Source organism: Culex quinquefasciatus, chromosome 2 (genome assembly GCF_015732765.1).
Source record: "Culex quinquefasciatus strain JHB chromosome 2, VPISU_Cqui_1.0_pri_paternal, whole genome shotgun sequence".
In the NCBI taxonomy this organism is placed as follows: domain Eukaryota; kingdom Metazoa; phylum Arthropoda; class Insecta; order Diptera; family Culicidae; genus Culex; species Culex quinquefasciatus.
In genome coordinates, this window is record NC_051862.1 from 6,330,530 (window position 1) to 6,345,874 (window position 15,345).

The 15,345-nt window shown below is 34.4% G+C and overlaps 1 protein-coding gene across 3 annotated transcripts in view; it reads left to right on the top strand.

Annotated features, from left to right (window-relative positions):
• LOC6036718 (nostrin) overlaps nt 1–15,345 on the top strand; it is a 113,648-nt gene that overhangs the window by 25,192 nt on the left and 73,111 nt on the right. Inside the window, exon 2 of one of the 3 annotated variants that reach the window (XM_038251870.1) lies at nt 10,321–10,377. The exons of the other annotated variants lie outside the window; for them this stretch is intronic. Within the exon in view, the coding sequence (XP_038107798.1) occupies nt 10,321–10,377 (57 nt within the window). The remainder of the gene's footprint in view (nt 1–10,320; nt 10,378–15,345) is intronic. 3 annotated transcript variants of the gene reach the window in all.

Below are 15,345 nucleotides of genomic sequence, written 5' to 3' on the forward strand. Positions count from 1 at the left end.
TGGTCGTGTCTTGCTTTGAATACCAGAGTAGACAAAATTAGAATTTCATCACCTTCTATTCTAGAGATTCTCACGAAACGTTATGATCACCCAAGGGTACTTCCACATAGATTTGTGGTTAAATCCCCCGCAACGTGTAACCGCAATTCATTAGTTAGCAGAGATGTGGAAGCTGTGTGACGATGTCGGAGCAACAGACACCATCACGCCCTGTGAGACTGTATTGGCAAATCGCGTGTTGCTGAAATGGTGTTACGGAGTTATTTGCTAATCTTCAAACCAATTTGAAATAGCACTCCCTTCAAATTTTATTAAAAATTTCGAATTTAAAAATATGCCAAAATTGTTCAAGAATTGCCAACTTACCCCATTCTCCATGCAGTCCGTGTGTGATACTTTTTTTGCACACCGGACTTTGTGTGCATTTCTGGTTTTATTTTTTTTTATCTTCTCGAACCTGGTGTGGATATAATTATTCGACTGTACTAATACTTGTCACTGGATATTATATACTACAGCGAAACAGGCAGTGTAAACAGCATGAGAGCGACACGATGGTTTACGTACAGATAAGCAAAAAAACTTTCATTTTTGTGAACGCTGTGTGCAGACTTGGTGCATTTGCTGAGGTCAAGTTCAAGGCTGAAAGGGGGAAAATCTGATGTTTGGTAAAAGGTTTTAAGTGCTTTTTTTCAATAATGGTATGATAAACGTGCAAATATAAAAAGGTCGGAGGGAGCACAAAAAAATAAAAAAAATATAACAATTGAAATTACAAGCCAGAATTTCATCAGTTCAATGAAAAAAACATCGTAAAATGCATTAAACACCCGTACAGTTGATATGCAATCATCAGTTTTCAAAAAAAAAAAAAATAAACAAAAGCAATTTTTTTAGAGAAAAACTCAAATTTCCAATGAAAATTTGATCTTTTTTTTGAAAAAATATTCACGCCTCTTTATTTTTCGGAGCGACTTTGAAGAGAGTGGAAGAAGAGGGGGTAGCAAAAACTTTAAATAAAATTTGTACCAGCTCAATAAAACGCAGATGAAAATCATAGCGCTTTATTTTAACGATCAACAGCGTTGTTAAAAAGTAATAGTTTTGACCATTCCATCCAAGTTTTCCTCAAAAGACTATGAATTTATAAAAGAATTGTAGAAATTTTACGGGAGCGAATGATCCATAGGAATAAAGTTCCCTAATAAAATGTACAACAACAACTTCTATAAGTTTCACGTCTTTTTTCCTACGTGCGGTCGACAAATTTGAAAAAAAAAAATATGTAATAAAGTTTCCCATTTTACAAAAATTACAAATTGAAAAAAATATTAAGGAGATACCAAACTATTGCTCATGTTTTTACATAAATAATCTTGTTTAACTAATTGATTTTAACCTGGATTTTTTTTGGGAAAATTTTGATGGGTAAGAAACAAACATTTTAAAAGAAATCTTTTTTTTGTTCTGTATAAAAAAAAATTGTTAATAATCCCATCTCAGATAATCGAAAAAAACGAAAAAAATGTCTTGTTTTGGGTCGTTGAGCTTTAAAATAAAACATTAGGTTTCGATTCGAATTATGTTTTAAATTATCGGTGACAATGAGGTTTTTCGTCATTATAAGGTTTTCGATATTTTGCAAGGATTATCAAGTTACTTGGGCTCATAGGTTTCAAATTTACTCATTGAATCGGTTTTGTAGTAAAAATTCTTACCTTTCAAACCATTTTAAAGATTGTAAATCTGTAAATAATCCAATTTTAAAATCTACATTTATATACAGTCCAGACTCGATTATTCGAAGGCTTCGGAAAAATGTCACTTCGGATAATCGAATGACGAAAAAAAGGCGGCTAAAATGTTGGTGATGAAAAATATTGAAAAAAAAAAATATTTTAATAGGCAATCGATTATGCAAATTTGATCATATTTTCGCAGAAATCGAATTTGATGTAAAAGGCATAAAAATTAAAAAAATATATGATTCGATTATCCGAAGTTCTAAACAAACCTTCGGATAACCAAACTTCAAATAATCGAGGCTTCGAATAGTAGAGTCTGGACTGTATTAGTTTGGGTCGTCTAGTCACGAGATATTGAAAAAATAGACCGCGATTAAAGAGATTAAAGTTTTAAATAAAACCAAAGAGGAGTCGGAACTACTTTTCTCCGATTTTGTGTTAATTTTCATTAAAAAAATCCAAATGAGCAATTCTCTACCAAAACTGGAAATGGATTTTATTTGAATTTTTTTATTTGGCTCAAACTTTGTTAGGGCCTTCCCTATGACCAAAGAAGCTATTTTGTGTCATTGTTTCACCTATACAAGTCTCCATACAATTTTGGCTGCTGTCCATACAAAGATGGTACGTAAATATTCGAACAGCTGTAACTTTTGAGTGAATTTTCTGATCAATTTGGAGTCTTCGGCAAAGTTGTAGGTATTGTTGAGGACTATTGAGAAAAAATAGGGACACGGAAAAAAACATTGCATATTTTTTAATCAACTTTTTTTTAAATATTTTGAAAAAAACTAAATCAAGACCAGCATTTTAAATGGGCGTAATATGCAATGTTTGGCCCTTTTAGAATGTTAGTCTTGATTTAAATTTTTTTTTTCGAAAATATCGGAAAATTTCACGAATGTTTCATGTTCAATTTTCAATTGTGTTTTTATTAGAATTTAACAGTTCTGCTCCAGGATGTTACATTTGCAATTCAGAGATTTGGAGAACCTTTCAACTGAGATCAATTCATAAGCCTTTGCAGGGAGGATACATATTTCTAAGTTTAGATTTTGCTAACTGGGTGTTCTTTTAGGGAAAATAAATTTTGACAAAAAACCCTAGATCTATGTTTGGCTTATGTTTCATGTTTTAACATTGAAAATCGGACCATTAGTTGCTGAGATATCGACATTAGAAAATGGTGGGTTGTTTTGGTGAGTTTTAGAAAACTTCAATTTTCGTGTTTCTTTTTCTTAAAGCGGCTCTATCTCAGCAACCCGATGTCTAATCTTCAATGTCTCTTAGACAATTTTATAGCAAATTTTCTGAACTTTTAAAAAAAAAATATTTTTAGAAATGGTCACACATGGTCACTATTAAAAAAAATCGAAAAACTGCAAATATTTCGCTAAAATCAAACTTTCGGTGGTTATATCTTGAAAACAGGGCCCTTTATCAAAAAAACTGTAGAGTACTTTTCGATTGGAAATTCAATTTGTTTTTGCATGAAATTTCGATTTTTTCCAAAAATCACTTTTTTTTCAAAAATTCATAACTCGGCGGCAGATTTTTTGACATGTTTCTCTATGGCTCAAAAATTGTGGGTTTTTGTTTTTTTTTAAATCTCGAAAATAAAAAAAATACGTATTTTGGGAAATTGAGTTTTTGTGAAAAAAAAGTTGATTAAAAAATCTCCAATTTTTTTCCGTGTACCTATTTTTTTCTCAATAGTCCTCAACAATACCTACAACTTTGCCGAAGACTCCAAATTGATCAGAAAATTCACTCAAAATTTACAGCTGTTTGAATATTTACGTACCATTTTTGTATGGACAGCAGCCAAAATTGTATGGAGACTTGTATGGGTGATCCAATGACACAAAATAGCTTATTTGGTCATAGGGAAGGCCCCCACAAAACTTGAGCCAAATAAAAAAAAATAAAAATGGTTGAAATCGGCCGATTTTCTAGAGAGAGTTGCTCAAATATAAATACACATCAACCTCGATGAAATCGGAAACAATTCCTATTATATTTATAATGAATAACTGAAATAAGACAGTTTGCATAAAATATCAATTAAATTTGAGTTCTTCATACTTCAATATATCACTCTAAACTGTAAAAAGTTCTACCACTATCTTTTTTTTTTATTCAGAATCATCTTTACTCAACCCAAAAATGGATGTAACGCTTCGAGAAACCCTTACCCAACCAGAAACCACATCAGCCATAGGTTGGCATAAATTAAAACCACTCTTTCTATCTTTAGAAGGTTCCTCAAATCCACAACAGAGAGAAGAAAAAAAAAAGAGTTACACACTGGCATCAAACAGTTACTGTCTAGAAGCCAGTTCTTTTTTTTCGGTTTCATAACTCTACTTCTTCTACAGGTGCTCTATATTTTTGCCCAAGACACATTTTTGAGTCATTGTTTGCGCCGCTAGAGTGGTGGCAGGTTGCTGAAAGAAAGCTCGATTTCGTAACATTTTCCACCATTACATGCATTATTTATTACAGGGTTTTATTTTTTTCCTTCTTTGGACTAACATTTGAAGTTAGCATTAAAATGGGAAGAAAAAAGGGTAAACACTTCAAATTGAGCTTAGCCATGTGTTAGTGATTTTGCCAAAATTTCGCCAGCTTTTCCCCGAAATTTTTACGATTCAAACTCGAGCCGTTACATATAAACACAGTAACGGAACCGGCCGTCATTATTCGAACCAGGAAAAGCCGCAAACAGGCTTGTTTTATTGCCCGAAAAGTGCTCGCGATCGAGTAAGTGCCATTAACTTTTCGCCAAATTCAAACCAAATTAAAAGCGAGGAAATGCGATAGGCTAGCCAACGTAGCCTAGTAGCTGATATGCAAATCAGTCGATCGAATAGCGAAATAAAAAAAGAGTGATTTCAAATCACGGAACCACGGCACCACCAGTCAGTAGTTGCAACTATGTGGCAACGAAATAAAGCTGTCAGCAATAGTCAAAACCAAGCGATCAGTCGGCCTCAGTAGTGAAAGTATTTAAAAGTTACTGCTGTTGTTGTAGCTACTTTTTTCGGTGGAAGGCACGCAAAATCGCAATTGGAAACACAATACACGGCATGAAGTGATATTATACTGTTACTAAACAAAAGTAGTGAACGAATGAGAAAGAGAGAGGGACAAAACAAAACAAAAATGAGCGAACTTTGAAGAAGTAAACAAAACAAAAATCGGAAATCATGCAAAGGAAAAGGCCGCAATCGCTCACTCACTGTTTTAGTATCACTTTGGTTGGACGATTAGGTGGTCGAGGATGGGGAGGTTGGAAGGAGGAAGCCGCCACTTGCAGCTGTGTTTCGATTGTTCAAATTACGCGCTCGCAAATGGCTTTTCATTTCGCGGGTTAGGCGAGTCTCCCCCCGTTGGGGCGGTTGGTTAGTGGAGTTGAGTTAACCCTTCTGGAGCTGATTGTAAATAATGTGTAGTTTCAAATATTATTAAAATATAAAAGTGCTGAAAACATAAAAAAGGAAATAATTTAATATTATACAATACGCCAGTAGGTTTTCCAAAATACCTTTGTTTTTTTTCTTTAAAAAGTATTTTGCATGTAAAGCTCTGGGTGCTGAATAGTGGTCCGCAAAACGGCCTCAATTTTGAACTGTCAAAGTGGAACCAATTTACTGGTCGCCAAAAGTTGAGAGTATTGTTATCGATCATTAAAAATTGTTTTTTTTTTTTGCTAGAATGAAAAATGTGTGGCTTTTGAGGTCCTGGAGTTGAAGTAAAGAAACCTTATGAAAGTTGAAGGCCATTTCTTATAATTATGAATGGAAGTTGTTTATGGAGTCGATGTGGTTGTATCCATCCAGAAGCTGTCTTTATTGTTTGATTCCGTTTGAAAACCTGGTTTAATGAAAAACTTCTATGTTTGTTGGATCAGCTTCGCTAGAATTAGTGATGTTTTTTCGCTGGACCAGAAAGAGCTGCAGGATTCCAAAATCAGCCAGGGAATTTGTCTCTTACAAATTTACACTCTCGCCGCAGTTCTTCGTCACCCACAAAAAAGAAAAATCTCTTCTAACCGATCGAAACGCGACAATTTTCCGGCAAGAAATGTCAAAAACTAGACAAAATAAAACACATACTACATACTTGAAATGATTGCAAAATGCTCTCAATTTATGACGGTAATGATAAATTTAAACCTCAAAAGAATTAAAAATATTGCAGATTTGATATAAAAGAAACATATTTAAAAAAAGAGCAAAAACGTCTTCGATCCTCTCCGATTTCAATGAAACTTTGTAGGCATGTTATCCTACGCTTATATAAGCCATTTTTTTGTTTATGGAGCCAGTTACTCGATAATGACATTTGAGAATGTTGTTGTACTTTGTAAATTAAATATTGTTGTAACTCGAAGCCGTTGCATCGTATCAAAAAATGGTCAAAGACAAACATGTAGAAAATTTGACGGACTTTCTAAAAAAACACTGAAAGAAAAAAACACACATGAGATTTCTTAGTTTCTTTTTTATTATTTCTTTGTTGAAAAAAAATTAAGTTTTGGCCATTTGATGAATGATTTTTCAGTCTCTACATTTGATGAATGATTTTTCAGTCTCTAAAATATTTTTTTATGCTCGAAGCATAATAAAAGTAATATTAATTCCAAAATATCTAAGAATTCATGAAAAAATGCCCAAAATTCAAAATACATTTTAAAAAGCCCCTAAAAAAGGCCAATTCAAGTTTCATTATTTAGTTTGTCTATCCTCCTTAAATTTTTTATCAAAGGATCAGGGAGCAAAAACTAATTATTACTCAAAACAGAAAAAAAATATTGTCGTCTGATCGATTGTAAATTGATAATAATAATAGTATAACAAGAACAAATTCAATTCAAAACAAACAAAAAGTATTGGCATTAATAAACCGTTTTTTTTCAAGATATTTTTCTAGACTCAAAACTGTATTAATTTGTCAAAACCTTAAAAAATTTGAAGGTTTTATATTTTTTTAATACAACTTGATTAATCATACTCATTCAAAAAAAAAAATGTACAAAACGAAACGAATTGCAAAGTATGATTTTTTCTAGAAACTTTTCAAAATGGATGTGAACAAAAAGTCTATCGCCCTAGTGGCAGTTCACGTTGAGTGTGAGTGGGATGCTGGTGAACAGTTGGTAACACCCCAGGTTGCACCCTACCGCAATGAAAATCTACGACGGAATTTATTTTATTTGAAACACTGTTAAAATACACTGTTGTTAAATTTTAATGTCAAATAATAATTGATGAATTTTATGGGACTTATTAAATCGAAAAGAAACAATTATACAGAAAAAATATTTGGATTTTTTTTTGCATTTGAAAATTTTCACTTGATTTTTTTTAAAATTAGGCTGGTACAAATATTTTTCAAGTTTTTGTAACCCCTTCTTCAAAACCTTCCCGAAAAATCAGAAGGCTAAAAAATTTTTTTTCAAAAAACTTCGAAATTTGAATGGATTTTCAAGTGCAATAAGCTGAAATCGATTTAAAATGCATTATCTGCGTTTAGAAACATTGTTAAGCATGTTTGGGTTTATTCAAAAATCTCTAGAATTTTTTGTAAATTTTCGTATCGCAAAAAGTTTTTTTTTCGCTCCAATTTATACAATACTGAACTAGTGTAAAATGCATTTTTGAACAATGTTTTCATTCAAATGTTGAGACTTTTGCTTGTTATTTTAATTTTTATACTTTGTTTTATCCCCTCTCGACTTTGACCAGAACCGAGGAACAAAAACTTTGAAATTGAAATATTGAAATATTTGCATAGAGTTTATTTAGTTGTTTTATAATAATTATTAATTAAAATTATTTCGATTAAAGAAACATATATATTTCAAAAACTAAAAGGTTTTTGCTTCCCGTCATGAAAGGGTGAACGCATTTTTTCACATGGGGTCCCATAAAACAATCGAAACAATCGCCTGATTTGCATATTCGTGCTCCCCATGAGTCAGTAGCTACCGCGCCAACATAATAGAGCAATTCCATCTCAAATCAGGAATTTTTCTGGTACTTTTGTACCCGACCCTCTCCGATTTCAATGAAACTTTTTAGACATGTTATCCTAGGCCTATATAAGCCATTTTTGTGTATATGGAGCCAATTGTACTCGAAAATAACATTTGAGAAGGGCGTAAGATATTTAGATATTTTTGTATTCTGTAATTTAAAAATGACTGTATCTCGAAGCCGTTGCATCGTACCAAAAAGTGGTCAAAGACAAACTTGTAGGAAATTGGACGGGCTTTCTGAAAAAAATACACTGAAAGAAAAATACACGCCACTTCTATGGGATTTTTCAATTTTTATGCTTAAAAGTTAAATTTTAAGGTGAAGTCACGATTTTTTCGTTCAAAATTTTTGAGGAAGTAGCCTAAAATGTTACAAAAAGACTGACGAAAAATGCAGGATGGTATGTCTCTCCTAAAAAATACAAAATCATTTACTAAAACTGTTTTTTGAAAAGTGGTCTAAACGTCAAAATTTTCAAAAACCAATAGCGGGGATCGATTCCCCAGACAATTTCACATAAAAGTCTCCATATTGACCATTGTCCTAAGTCCAATACTTGCGAAGTTACAGCGGTTTTAGAAATAAAAATGTTGAAAAAACAGCTTTTTTGGTGGTTTTTGGCATTTTCTATATGACAGACTTGACTTTTCAGTCTCGAAAATATTTTTACCGGAAAGCTCGTCCAATTTCCCATAAGTTTGCCTTTGACAGCTTTTCAATTGGATGCATGGGCTTACAGATATAAGCTTAATTACATTGCTCATAACTGAAAACAGAATATTTTTTTCAGTGTGGTAGAAATCTGGATAGTAAATCATTTTACGTAAATGTTAAAACGAGTCAAATTGAAAAGCTGTCAAAGGCAAACTTATGGGAAATTGGACGAGCTTTCCGGTAAAAATATTTTCGAGACTGAAAAGTCAAGTCTGTCATATAGAAAATGCCAAAAACCACCAAAAAAGCTGTTTTTTCAACATTTTTATTTCTAAAACCGCTGTAACTTCGCAAGTATTGGACTTAGGACAATGGTCAATATGGAGACTTTTATGTGAAATTGTCTGGGGAATCGATCCCCGCTATTGGTTTTTGAAAATTTTGACGTTTAGACCACTTTTCAAAAAATCAGTTTTAGTAAATGATTTTTGTATTTTTTTAGGAGAGACATACCATCCTGCATTTTTCGTCAGTCTTTTTGTAACATTTTAGGCTACTTCCTCAAAAATTTTGAACGAAAAAAAATCGTGACTTCACCTTAAAATTTAACTTTTAAGCATAAAATTGAAAAATCCCATAGAAGTGGCGTGTATTTTCTTTCAGTGTATTTTTTCAGAAAGCCCGTCCAATTTCCTACAAGTTTGTCTTTGACCACTTTTTGGTACGATGCAACGGCTTCGAGATACAGTCATTTTTAAATTACAGAATACAAAAATATCTAAATATCTTACGCCCTTCTCAAATGTTATTTTCGAGTACAATTGGCTCCATATACACAAAAATGGCTTATATAGGCCTAGGATAACATGTCTAAAAAGTTTCATTGAAATCGGAGAGGGTCGGGTACAAAAGTACCAGAAAAATTCCTGATTTGAGATGGAATTGCTCAATAGTACTAAAGCCACAGCTAGTGAACGAGGAAAATCACCGCCGACACTAACTAATGCGAGCACAATCGACCGAGATTTTATTAATTCAATTCATTTGCCAGGCCAGATTGTGTTGCGTTGTTTTGCGCGATTTTGATGAGCAATTTTTTTTTTAAAATGATGCTGCCCCCCAAATTTTGCCCCGTCATGCGTTAAATTGAATAATCGCGTTCAATTAAATCACTTCGATTGCAATTTTCGACCAGAAAAAGAAGGAGAAATTTTTGCACCCCCCTCATTGCAGCACGAAAAACAGAAAAGTGCATCTTCTCTGAAAACCAGAGAAAAAAGTGAAATGAAAATTGAAAAATCGCTCACCCGCCCCAGATGAAAGGAAAAACAAAGAAATTACCAGCATACCAGCGCGGGTCCGAAAATTAGTTCAATTTACATAATGGCGATAATTGAACGGTTTCGGTTCATCATTGGGCATCGGCCGGAAGCGGACGTTTTCCGAGTGCCCCGGCGAACTTTGAACCCAGATAAATGGCAGATGAATTTGGTTAAAGATCGAGGAAATTAAATTTCACTTTGCTGAGCAACTACTTTCTTTTTGATTTAAAATATGTATTTGTTTTTCATTCTATTTTTAATTTTAAATGACCTACAGATTAAGTTGTATATTTTTAAATTAAATTCATGATCGTCAGTATACATCGTGTCAATGTTTCTCACATCATATTGGTGTCCATAATTAAATGTATTTTCATTATTTATGTCCAATCATTGGTTATTATGTACACCCCTTTCCCAAATTCGAGTGAATCAAAACAAAACAAACATGAAAATTAAGCACTTCCCCCACCACCCACATCGAACGCACTCACCTCACGCATTTTTCTTGTTCTCTTCTCTTCCTTCCGGTTCCCCCTACTTCCTCTCATCAAGGTGATTTCACGATCCGAGTCGATGCTGAATCTACTTCCGCTCAGCGTGACTGGCAAGGTAAGTCCATTGAAATTTCATCATTTCACCATAAAATATCAGAAAAAGTTTCTAACTGTGTTAAATAAATTAATTAATAACCCTGCTCATCTGTGTTTCTAATAAATAGTTTATTGCTTCATTTCGCAACAAAAAAAGGTAAGAAAAACGGTTCAACCCATTAGTTTTTGCGCTGCTAATAACACACATTACTGACACAAACTAAAAGTTCCCCTTATTTTCTTCATTTCGCTCAACTATAAATCCCAGCGGTGCCGATTAGTAATGAACTCAGCGTCGAAGCAATTAATCTAAAGAATTCAGAAGTCGAAACAACTCGAAAAATGCTTTCTAACTGTGCGTAACTGGCGTTGCATTTGTTGGTTCTATTGTTGCTGCTTCTAAAATAATCCATTAATCCTTCATTGTTGCTAAAAAGGGTTGATGTTGGTTGTTGCTTCGCAGGTGTTTGAAGCGTGCAGAATTCATAAACATCATGGGAATTGCAAGAAGTAATTTTCTGCAATGATGACCACCACCATCCACACCATCGGGCAGATTATTGTGCGTCGTTCCGAGAAACACTTGATTTTTTGTCGTAGAATCATATAGAGGAAATCTCTTTGAGTAATTCCTGTGAGCGGTTTGCCAACCATTGCACAGTGGGAAAAAATGGCCCAAAAAATTACCGCAACATGATTTCGCGCAAACCATCGATTGCTATACACCAAAAGCTTCGTTTTTGCACCAGGAACAATAATCCGATGAAAAATCGCACTGCACGGACCGGTGGCCGGAGTACAGGCCACCGAAAGATCCGGATTTTTGGAAAAAGTGTCAGATTTATCCAATTGTGAACTGATAAGCTTTCTTCTACCATGAATAGTGCAAAACAATCCTAGAATAATATTGAATACCATATGACCCATCGGAACCAGTTCGACCGATCTCCGGTGGCCACATCCGGAACCGCATTAGGAAACAGCGTAAACTAGTCATGCGACGTATCAAACTTCTTGATTTTGGATGGGGACATGAGTTATACACTCCTCTTTTAAAAACATGAAGTTTGATATGACCCAAGAGTGGTTACAGGAATTTGCCAAATATGATCTTCGGATGTGGCCACCGGAGAACTTGGGAACCAGTCACCGGAGGCAAAAATACATTTTAATGATACTCTCCATCCAAAATCAAGAAGTTTGATACGTCGCATGACTAGTTTACGCTGTTTCCTAATGCGGTTCCGGATGTGGCCACCGGAGATCGGTGGGACCGGTTCCGATGGGTCATATGGTATTTGATATTATTCTAGGATTGTTTTGCATGACTATTCATGGCAAAAGAAAGCTTTTCAGTTCACAATCGGATAAATCTGGCACTTTTTCCAAAAATCCGGATCTTCCGGTGGCCTGTACTCCGGCCACCGGTCCGTGCAGTGCGATTTTTCATCGGATTATTGTTCCTGGTGCAAAAACGAAGCTTTTGGTGTATAGCAATCGATGGTTTGCGCGAAATCATGTTGCGGTAATTTTTTGGGTCCTTTTTTCCCACTGTGCATTGCGGGAATCTCTATTATTAGCCTTAGTCTGACCCTTTCAAGTGGGCTTAAAAAAATAAGCACTTGATTCATTGACGGAAAAGTCAAACAAGAGTGGGGATTATCCGTGTGCCCGGCGTGGGAAATTGTTGCTAAGGAGAAAAAACAACAAACACATTCCTGTGAAGTACGTTCTACTCAGGCTGCATAAGTTAAATAATCAAACGCAGATGAAATAAGTGCAAAGTACCAGTTCAATGATTGCGTCAATAATGTTAATTAAGAGATCAAAGAAAAATAAACATATCTGAAGTTTTTTTTGAAAAGGCCCAATAAACCAAATTTAATTTTTTTTTTGCTTTTTGGGTGTTTTTTAATATCTCTGACTCCAGGCGGTTTCAAAAACACCCAAAAAGCAAAAACCTGGAAATTTGGATATTGGACCTTTTTTAAAAAAAAACTCCAGATATACGTTTTGTGAATAATTCTCCTAATATACACATTTTGCTGATTCAAAATTATGAAAAAGATTAATTATTTTTTATCATTTTATATGAACGTTTTTTTATGGCAATACATGTATTGCACTGAAATAGGGAGCGGCCGTGGCTGACTGGTTACGGTGTTCGCTTTGTTAGCGAATGGTCCTGGGTTCGATTCCCATCTGCTCCCAACGAGAAAGTATAGGAAATATAAATCTTGAAACTGAACATGAACGAAAAATCAAAGTCGCTCGAGTGGGGGTTCGATCCCCCGTCCTTTGGATTGGTAAGCAAAAATGCTAACCACTAGGCCATCACGACTTGGTAAGCTACGACTGGAATTAGGAATACTGTTACTATCAACTGTATACGCGCTGGGTCCTTGTTCATTTCACAAGGGTTCGGAAGTTCTAAATAACGTTTGAACCCGATTGGTGCAAACGTTCTTCAGGGCGGGGCTTGTCGATAAAGCTGAAGTACCTCGCGCTCGGCTAGCCAGCGTAGAAATGGGTCACCGAAGCTCGGCAGAGCTAACACCTTCCAAATGCCTATGCGAGTTATTTGCATGTATAGAATGTAGATCTAAAAAATACATGGAAACAACTCAATTTGTAAGAAGCGGCCGCGTGGTCCCGTTTGGTTGGTTGCACACACACACACACACACACACACACACACACACACACACACACACACACACACACACACACACACACACACACACACACACACACACACACACACACACACACACACACACACAATACATGTATTGCACTGAAATTTTTCAATAAACGAAAATGATCACATTTTTTGTATAGGGTTACGTATTTTTATTCATTTTTTAATTTTTCTTCCGTCAATTCTCGTTTAAAAATTATTGTATTTTTATGAGCAAACTTTAGATTGCATAGAAGTTAGTGCATTCCAATCAATCAAATTCTTGTAACTACACAGTAAAATAAAATCATTGTAGTATTACATCTGGGAAGGGGTACATCTTTTATGTCAGAAAAATTGTGTAATTTTACCTCTGAAAATGGGTAATTTTAGCACTTTTCTGGTGTAATGTCACTTTTTTAGTCTAAATTGAGGTAAAATTTCATCATAAAAGAGTTAATATTCAACCATCCAAAAATAAAGCTACCAAATTTACACAATTTTTTACTGTGTACTTCCCTTAAAAAAATAATTCCTAAAAATATTCTGCAAGTAGAAAAGTTTTGTTGGGTATGTCAATAAAATCGATAATTTAGGAGACTATTTTTATTGGTACGACCTTTGCAAATATGTTTCAAAGATTATGTCCCTTGCTTCTGGCCAAAGCCGAAGGGGGAAACATAGTCTAAAAAAAAATATTGCTAAAAATGTAGATATTCATTGATTCCTTTTTTTATCAAATCGATAATTAAGAGTCAATCGATTTTAAACTTTTTGGAATACATTGTAAAACTTTTATTTTTGTATTTTTGATAAAACACATCAAGCACTTTGAGGCTTTGAATTTCGAATTTTGGGACCACAAATTGGTAAAAAACACAAAACTGAAGAATTTTTTTTCATGAATTGATATGTAGTACAACTGTTTTAATGTATTAAACATTTTGTGATACATGCTTAAACAATTCAAGCTGGGTTTTAAATAATTTACTTTGAAATTTGATAACTTGAAAACGATTATTTATTAAAAATATTGCGAAGTAATTTTGGAATGCAAAAATATTGCTTCTTGAAGGATTTTTTAGTTTTTTTTAACTTGATTTCATAACTCGGGTTCCAGTTATGGCCTATTTACAATCAACTTTACCTGAATAACTATGGGAGCAATCACCACGATTGCTTGATGTCAATCAAATATCGGACCCAGTTCGCTACGATGTTTTGACTATGTTGGCAGGGTCATAAGTGACAGCTACAGAGGCTGATTGTAGATAGGCTATTACTGCACCATCCTAAAGTTTTTTTTTAAAAAAACTTCATCATCCCGTTGTCCGTTAAATGAAATAAAAAAATAACAAATATGTATTTTTTCAAATCTATCTTTCATTACCATTGGAATCTGGCAGCTGCGAACTTTAATCTACAGCTTTTAAAACAAAATAGCTAATAAGTTAAATCAGTAAATTACTGTTTTTAGAAAAAAACATGGGATTGTATCCTTTCCTAGATGGAAAATGTATTAAGCACGCCTTAATTGCTTCAAAGAGCTGCCTCGCAATCGCTCCAATTCGCGATTGATTTATAAAGATAAAACCTCAAAAAAACTGATCAAAAATAGCCAAAATCAAAACCTCTTCAAACTTGTTCGACTTAGTAAATAATACAATTTGCACACTTTACTAATTTTGACCAAAATAAACAAATTTCGAATTATTTTTTTTTTCAAATAAATTCAAATCCTTCCATTGTCACCTTGATTTACTATACCAAATGCTGAAGATATTTAACGAAATTCAATCAAATCAAGCTAAGAAAGCTCAAAATACAAATTCAATTACACCTTCTTTTCTCATACGAACTGAGGAAGCCACAATGAGTTACGCAGCTACAGTAGATACTTAAGTGCCCCAAAAACAACACAAACCACTCATAAACTATACCTTTTTTCTCTTCATCCAACTTCCCTCTGAACCTGCCTTGCTGTACCCCTTTTCGGCAAGCAACTGACGCTCCAAAAATATGCCCGAGAGACACTCGAATTTGACCCAATTGGAGGCAAAGAGTGGTAAAATTGGATATATTAACCCCAAAACAACACGTCAAAGTCGAACCCCGGAACGCGGCTTAGTAGGTTCAACCACCAAATCCGTCGCGTCGCCTCACGTCGTTGCGTTCGCCTGCTTCCGTGGGAAAGATCGCTTTCTGTTTCCGCGATCAACGCAGCGCCGAATCTCAAGCACTTGTCGGAGTTCAAGTTGTGACTGCCGCCGTGGGGATGGTCTCATGTGTGTGATTCAATTGAACACA